At 36.7% G+C, this 8,028-nt stretch overlaps 2 protein-coding genes across 8 annotated transcripts in view; both read right to left on the minus strand.

The window, feature by feature from the left end:
- Positions 1 to 1,421, minus strand: part of LOC107656419 (uncharacterized) — a 4,377-nt gene extending 2,956 nt beyond the window's left edge. The window contains exons 1-2 of one of the 2 annotated variants that reach the window (XM_016444282.1): positions 1,329 to 1,421; positions 897 to 1,052 (exon numbers count right to left, since the gene is read on the minus strand). In XM_016444282.1, coding sequence (XP_016299768.1) covers positions 897 to 898 — 2 coding nt within the window. In that variant the 5' untranslated portion in view covers positions 899 to 1,052; positions 1,329 to 1,421. The other variant, XM_016444281.1, reaches the window with a different exon arrangement.
- A 1,222-nt stretch (positions 1,422 to 2,643) lies between these two features.
- The window catches only part of LOC107656386 (diacylglycerol kinase iota-like), a 41,622-nt gene continuing 36,237 nt past the window's right edge, over positions 2,644 to 8,028 (minus strand). For 3 of the 6 annotated variants that reach the window (XM_016444227.1, XM_016444226.1, XM_016444225.1), the window contains exons 21-33: positions 7,933 to 7,995; positions 6,909 to 7,009; positions 6,715 to 6,794; positions 6,525 to 6,569; positions 5,651 to 5,720; positions 5,514 to 5,554; positions 5,294 to 5,418; positions 5,155 to 5,180; positions 4,914 to 4,951; positions 4,626 to 4,746; positions 4,039 to 4,075; positions 3,856 to 3,955; positions 2,644 to 3,749 (exon numbers count right to left, since the gene is read on the minus strand). In XM_016444227.1, coding sequence (XP_016299713.1) covers positions 3,633 to 3,749; positions 3,856 to 3,955; positions 4,039 to 4,075; positions 4,626 to 4,746; positions 4,914 to 4,951; positions 5,155 to 5,180; positions 5,294 to 5,418; positions 5,514 to 5,554; positions 5,651 to 5,720; positions 6,525 to 6,569; positions 6,715 to 6,794; positions 6,909 to 7,009; positions 7,933 to 7,995 — 964 coding nt within the window. In that variant the 3' untranslated portion in view covers positions 2,644 to 3,632. The remainder of the gene's footprint in view (positions 3,750 to 3,855; positions 3,956 to 4,038; positions 4,076 to 4,625; positions 4,747 to 4,913; positions 4,952 to 5,154; positions 5,181 to 5,293; positions 5,419 to 5,513; positions 5,555 to 5,650; positions 5,721 to 6,524; positions 6,570 to 6,714; positions 6,795 to 6,908; positions 7,010 to 7,932; positions 7,996 to 8,028) is intronic. The other 3 variants (XM_016444230.1, XM_016444229.1, XM_016444228.1) reach the window with 2 other exon arrangements.

Raw genomic sequence — 8,028 nt, forward strand, 5'->3', positions numbered from 1 at the left:
GCACAATGTAAACTTAAAAAAATTAAATACAATTTAGAAATAAGTTGAAGTACTAAAATTAACTGAAATAAAAATAAACTAAAGCTAAATAAGAATATATAAAAAAAAAAGACAAAAGCACATAACAAAATTACTACGAATTTAACTAAAATGAAAATGTAAAATATAAAAATAACAGCAAATTAAAAATATGAATAAAAACTATAATAGTACACAAATAATACTTACCTCCAGTGTGAACTCGGGTAAATTGGTATATAGGGGCACTTATATTTAATGTATACATATATAAACAATAATTAAAAGTTTTTTTTTTTAATTACGCTAAATTGTAATCAACCACAAGTGTAATTTAGCTATATAAAGGTTAACTTTAAATTATCCTTATAAACATTATTCCACTTTGTGTTGTTTAAAGCAGTAGCTTTAATTTGCCAGATAAAACATGCATTAATGCCCTTGCAATGGAAGTCTCGATCTTAAGCGTATTATTAACATTGCTTATTTTTAATTTACCATACGTTTTACTTAATTTTACAACAAAGTGATTTAATCCGTAATTCACGAAAGACACACATTAGTTAATTCTATAGTATGTGCTCGATGTCACAATGTAATAAATGAGTGAATGTGTATGAGCATGTTCACCAGCCGTCATTGGTTTCATTTTTCTTCAGTCTCCGACATCTGCACAAGTTTAGACACAAATCGCAAGCACGACTTGATGTTTTGGACGTTCTCGACATATTTCTACATAGAAACACGCCTATCCGAAGTCACGGAAGTGCCTAACTAATTTACCCGATCATATTTAAGAAAACAATACGACAGTCTGAGACGGTCAGTATTACATTTTTCGCTTGGTTAGTAAATATAATGAAAGTTGAAACACTTACATGACTCCGTGTTCTGTCTGATGTGACCGAAGGCTCGAGACTTTTACGCACAAAAGGCGGAGCCAAACTGACGCGTCATCACTCCGCGGTGACTCAGAGTCAAGGCAAATGATTCAACAGAAACTCCATTCGCCACACTGAGTCATTGATTTTCGTCTGAAATTAATAGACCAAACAGCTGTGATTGCACAATGACCTGATTTATATGAGCCGTTTCTGTTTGGTACTGTTAGTACGCAGGTCATGGTCTACCTATAAATACATTCTTATGCTTTCATGTGCCATAGCCATATCATCCCCCTGTAGCCCAAGACTGGTTGCCCACTGAAGCTAAGCAGGATTGAGCCTGGTCAGTACCCAGATGGGAGACTTCCTGGGAAAACTATGTTGCTGCTGGAAGAAGTGTTAGTGATGCCAGTAGTAAGTACTCACCCTGCAGTCTGTGTGGGTACTAATGCCCCAGTATAGTGACAGGGACACTATACTGTAAAAAGCACGGTCCTTCGGGGGGAATGAATAAAGTAAATGTTCATACTAGAGTGGAAACACTGCATGTTATTTAAAGCAGTGGTTCCCAACCCTGGTCCTGGAGGCACCCCAACACTGCACATTTTGCATGTCTCCTTAATCAAACACACCTGATTCAGATCATCAGCTCATTAGTAGAGACTTCAAGACCTGAAATTATTTGATTTCTCAAGTATTTGGGCATTTAAGACATTTAAAAATGTCACTTTGCATTTAAAAACAAAGTACTTTATACAAAAATATTTTGAATGTATGCATATAATATAAAAATAATTTATTAAAATATAGTTATTTAATTTCTGAAGTATTTGGACGTTTAAGGCATTAAAAATGTAATGTGACATCTAGAAGCATTTAAAATTTAAAAACAAAAATACTTTTTTACATATATGCATATAAAAAATAAATTATTATTAACATTTTATTTTATGCACCAAAAAGTATTTGGACATCTAAGAAATGTAAACATTTATATTGACATTTAAAAACGGAAATACTCTATACAAAATATTTTTGAATACTCTATACCAGGGGTGGCGAACTCCGGTCCTGGAGAGCCGCAGTCCTGCAGAGTTCAGCTCTAACCCTAATCAAACACACCTGCCTGAAGCTTCCTAGTAACCCTTCAGGCCTTGATTAGCTTGTTCAGGTGTGTTTGATTAGGGTTGAAGCAAAACTCTGCAGGGCTGCGGCTCTCCAGGACCGACGTGCCTCATCATTTTGGACAGTTATAGCTCCTATAGCAGTGGTTTTCAACCCTGTTCCTCGAACGCCCCAAGCACTGCACATTTTGCATGTCTCCTTAATCAAACACACCTGATTCAGATCATCAGCTCATTAGTAGAGACTTCAAGACCTGAAATTAGTGTGTCAGAGAAAGGTGACATGCAAAATGTGCAGTGTTGGGGTGCCTCCAGGACCAGGGTTGGGAACCACTGATTTAAAGTATTTTAACTTATTGTAACTTCAGGGTTATGACTGTCCAGTAAACACACAACACTGGTGCTTTCCATCCGACTGCCTTTAATGATAAACATTCCCAGTTTTGAGATCGTGCACCATCATATCTGTCACATCTCCACTTCTCCATCACATCTACACTGACCTCATACACACCTAAAATAGATATTTAGAAATGTGAAAAACAAAAAAAAACTAAAACATTCAAGTTGTCCCATCTTTTAAAAGATTAAAAAAAACAAAATACAACCACTGAACAATTTCATATTTTTCATATAACTTTAAATTACAAAAAGAAATAATGCCATTTCATTAGAGGGTAGAAACATCCAGAGAGGTAACAAAAATTTCCATGCACAATGATGCTTTAAAATGATACAAGATAACAGCAGATCACTCGTATGTAAATGGATCTCACGACGGCTCAGCGTGATCCGCTTTTCATGCAGACACGTCGCTGGGCATTTCCCGTCATGAGTGATGGACTAAGTATATGTTCGAAATACCACGTTTAACTCATTTGTTCAGTCATTCTTCTGTCAAACGCAACCTTATGATCAGCAACTTGGCATTTCAGAAACCAATCAGCTGCCATCAATGGAAAAACACATCCGTTCCTTTGCTTGGCTTGAAACATTAATGTAATGTAATATTAAATAGATAAATGCACAAATGTCATCCATTCATATTGCACTGAATTTGGCTCAGATCTTCTCTCGCCGTTAATTTCACAATCACGCCACTGTAACAGCACACAAACAAAATGTGAAAAGTCTGTGGTTTGAGTTTAAAATCTCTGCAATGATTGTGTCCAATCGTAAAAACTCTCTGAAGAAGATCCTCCTTTAATCAAACTCTTTTCAGTATCTACCTTCAGTTGATGTTCTTCCTCTCTGTGTGTCTTTGGCACACAACACGATGCATGAAAGCTTCAATCTCTGGCATGTTTAAACGTCTTTTGTCTCTAAAACTAACCTGTGATGCAACAAAACCCAATCCATCTTTGAATAAATAGTTATAATAAATAAGAGCAATAAATAAATGCTAAAACCCCACAGCGACATTAGTGGAAAAACACGATCCCGAGGACTCTCTCAGCCCGAGGCACTCTCGATTCACCTCCCTCTTTGTCTTTCTTCTCTCACGCTCTCCCGTTCTGTCTCTGCGGGTGCGAGCAGATGCTCGGAGGAGTGTCGACAGCCTCTTTCTGTGGGTAAAAATCTTCCTGACTCTGACTCATGAGCCCATTCATACAGCCGTCTCCAGATCCTCGTGCGCCGCCGGCTCCTCCACCGGCTGGCTCTCCATGAGGGACGTCAACTCTGAGTTCCCGGCATCCAGGGCGCAATCCTTGGGAGTTTTTCCCTGAAAAGGACAATGTGACATAAATCTGACTACTGAGGTGTGGTTATACACAACTATTTCTCACACCATGTGTGAAAACAAAGAGGAAACACAAGCAGATTCTCACTAGGAAGTTAGTTTTGCTGAGGGAAGCCCCGGCATCCAGCAGACATCTGCACACCTCCACATGCTGCTGAGACGCTGCTTTGTGCAATGCGGTGTTGCCTCTGAAAAAAGGAAATGAGGACAAATGAAATGCCAGCTTACACCACTAACACACAAATAAATACATCAAACCGTGGCTACATACGTGTCTCTGTCAGTTAAATCCAACATCAGCTTTGACCCTGAAAGAAACAGAATTTTGATATCATAACACTGAATGTGAGTGACAAGAAATTATACTTGTATATAATATATAGTTTTATAAAATAGTATTAATATTAGTAATAATATTTAATTAAATAATTTATTTAAAAATTATATATATATATATATATATATAATTTTATAATATACATAATAATATATAACCCGACGTTCGCCACCCCTGCTCTATACAAATAAAATACATTGATTTAATTGGATTTGACTTCATTTGACTCAATTCATTTGGATTTGATTTAATTCATTTTATGTGGTTTGATTCATTTTGATTGGATTTGATTTGATTTCATGCGATGTGATTAATTTAGATTTGATTTGTTTTGTGTCCCTTATATATATTTAGGAACAGTTATTTACTCTAAACTGCTTTTGGTTTTGGTTAGTCATGGGATTGTAACTTGCACACAAAAACTTCCCTTCTATGCCAGCTGAGCATGTGACAAAGAAACTTTGGACTTTGCGTACACAAACACAGGAGTGTGCGTGTCTACGGGCTCGTCTCTCACTCACCGTGCTCCAGAATAAAACTCACGATCTCCCTGTGGCCGTGTTGGGCGGCCAGGTGCAGAGCGTTGCAGCCCATAGAGTCCCGCACCAACAGACTGACCCCGCTGGTGCAGGAGCCCGACACCTGTGAAACCCGGGACAGATCATGAGTCAGGATGAGGGACAATGCATGGGGATTTTTAATCAGAAAACAAACTAGTTATGCAAGAGCTTTTGCTTCACCCTGCTCAGTCACTTCTCGAAAACTCTTTCACTTTCGATTCATAAAACAAGGAAATGTAAAAATCGTACCACCTCCATGTCTCCTTTATCAGCAGCCGACAGGAGAGCTGGAAAAAGTTTGAGATTTTTTCAAAACAATAAGCAACGATCATGCATAATGTAGCATGTGGTAATTTCTGAGAATATGACCAATGGGTTTATCACATGACTTTTGACAAGAAACATTAACCTCTAAAGAAAACCTGCTCCATTTCTAAACAGTTTCCTATCTCTCCACCACTTCAAAGAAATATTTGTGTTTGTACTTTACCTTGTTCGTCTGAGGTCAGGGAAGCCCTGTAATGAGGAAACCACAGCTAAAATAAAAAGCTTTGTTATGCAATTATACGGCACATGAGGTATAAAACTGTCAGGAATGAACAGAAAAACAAGGTACTGATGAATCTCACCCAGAACTGGGCTCCACCACCACATCTGGCATTCCAGGGACCCGGACCTGGCTCACCGCTGGAGCCTCGTGGTCCAGGATGAAAACCTCATCCTGGCATATTTCGGTCACGAAGTGCAGGTGCTCCTGTTTGTACACACATTACCAGTGCATATTATACAGCTTCCCGATATCTTTTTTCATTTTTATGCAAATTGTTTAACACAGTATGATAATCATACCTGAGCCTTGTCTATGCGATAAAAGCGGTCAGCTGATGTAGCTGGAAACAGAATAAACATGCCAATGGTTAAACTATCCAGAAGTGTGTACTCACATAGAGTAGGTGTCATCTTACAGTACAAATGAAGAGACTCACAGTCTAGGAAGCTCCAGCTGGGTGAAAGTCTGTGTGCTGAACTGGGCCGTGGCAGACCGGCGCTCTCATCCTGACAAAACACAGCAAAAACACACACAAACACTCGAAGTGGAGTTTTCATTGTACATTGTATATGCATTTTATTTTCAGTTTCAATCACCTGGAAACACACAACACATGGGGTATAATTTATTTATATATCGCTATATTTAATAAATTAACTTTTATTTTGTTGACCACAGCAGAAGACACTATGCTCTAATTTACTCAAAATATTACATAATTACTACATTCAAATTTTAATGTGAATTCAATTTTAGTTGGTACAAAATTACCAGATTTAAATTCTGATGTGAATATTTTCTTTTTTATTATGTTATAATTACAAAATTTATATTTAAAATTCTGATGTGAATATTTTTTTATATTTATTTTATTAAGTTATCATTACACAATTAATAGACTTAAATTCTGGCATGAATATTTTTTAATTTTCATATTTATTATGTTATCATTACAATATTAATTGATTTAAATTCTAATATGAACATTTTTAATATATATTTTTATTAAATTATCATTACAAAATTAAAAGATAAAAATTCTGATGTGGATATTTTAAATATATATTTCTATTAAGTTATTACAAAATTAATAGATTTAAATTGTAATGTGAATATTCATTTTTATTATTTATTTGGACATTTTGTTGAAATATTTAGACAATTATTTTTATCAACAATTAATATAATTAATCTCTTCTCTGTGAATCTGACGAATTTCTTTGAATTGCAATTCAGTAAATTCCACGTCATGTCATTCCAATTAAACATCCTGTGTGCTTAAGTTCATCCAACCGTGTGGAGGCATTTACCTGGTAGTGTACTCTGTGACCGCTAGAGGGCGGCTGATGCAAATCCTGCCAACAGAAGACAAATGAGTGAGTACATGAATTTATAACATGATGGCGACAGAACTATTGTTACATTTGAGGTTATATGTTGATGTTGAAATGAAGTAATTGTATTGATTCAGTGCTCAATGAAATCATGGGAAGTGCTCACCTCCTGCAGTCTGTCAATGTACAGTCGACAGGTTTCCAGGTCACAGTCTCCTCTCACCACCACGATGCCAACAGGAGTAGCTGAACAAGCAAACACACACACACACACTGTCACTTCATATATTCACCTCTCTTACAGCAGCACTGTATTATGATATGTGAACTGAACGGTAGGAAATGTCAGGATTAGCTTACAGATGTCACGCAGACGCTCCTTGTCGAGCTGCATGCTCTCGTACTCCTGCAGGACGATGCGGTTCACACGCAGACGCAGACGTTCAGGCACGGCATGAGGGCTGCGATACGCAGACGACAACAAATGAGAACTGACGCCACATTTATGAAATATCTAATCAACAAAGGGGGAGGTGGAACAGACATTTTCTCAGTTTAATCTGCTTGCTGATAATGCTCACAGGAACTACATGAAAACAATTTATGATCATACTGATTCATAATGAATAACTATGGAAACAAAATATTAATCTCAAACGATGAGGAGCGCGTGAGGAAGAGTGAAAATGAGCTTCACAAAAGGACAGGTGAAGATCAGGAAGGACTGAAGTCATTAATGCATAAAAATGCTTTTTGTGGCCGTTTGGTCTGTTTAGACCGAATCCGTCATCCATATTCAAGTCAACATGATTGTCCCTTAAACGAATCATGACATATTCAAATTAATCATTATTTACTATTATTTCTGTAACCTGTAAAATTCTGTAATTTTGTATTGTAATCGGCAATATTTTATAAAGCGTTTAAAATGCTTAAATAGCTGTTTGGTTAATGATTAGCATTATTTTTCCACCTGTGAAGTCCATATAGTCAACAATGCTGGTATAGACAAACATAAATGAATAAATGAATGAATAAATAAATAAAATTAATTAATACAAATTAAATTATTATTTTTATTTTAATACTTTATATGATTTTTTCATTTTATTTAATTAAAATATATAAATATAAATTATATTACATTTATATTATATAAAATCTGATTATGAATACAAACCCTTTATTGGACTGATTTGTGTACAATAAGACCAGAAACGTGTATTAAGGGTCAGTTTTGATTTCATGTTGACTGTGAGCTGAGCGAAAAACACAAAACACTCACGAGTGAGAGCCCTCGACTCACACAGATACACACACGCTCTGTTACACACCTCTGTGTGTGTGTGTGTGCTGGAGGGATGCTGAGAGATAGCGTACTTACGCAGAGAAGGAGTCGGGGGGAGCAGAGAGGCGGCGCAGGTCAGCAGTGCACACTTTCTGAATGCTGCGTCAGCGCAGCCACACAGGAAAACAGGCA

Source organism: Sinocyclocheilus anshuiensis, unplaced genomic scaffold (assembly GCF_001515605.1).
Source record: "Sinocyclocheilus anshuiensis isolate Anshui unplaced genomic scaffold, SAMN03320099.WGS_v1.1 scaffold183, whole genome shotgun sequence".
Lineage (NCBI taxonomy): Eukaryota > Metazoa > Chordata > Actinopteri > Cypriniformes > Cyprinidae > Sinocyclocheilus > Sinocyclocheilus anshuiensis.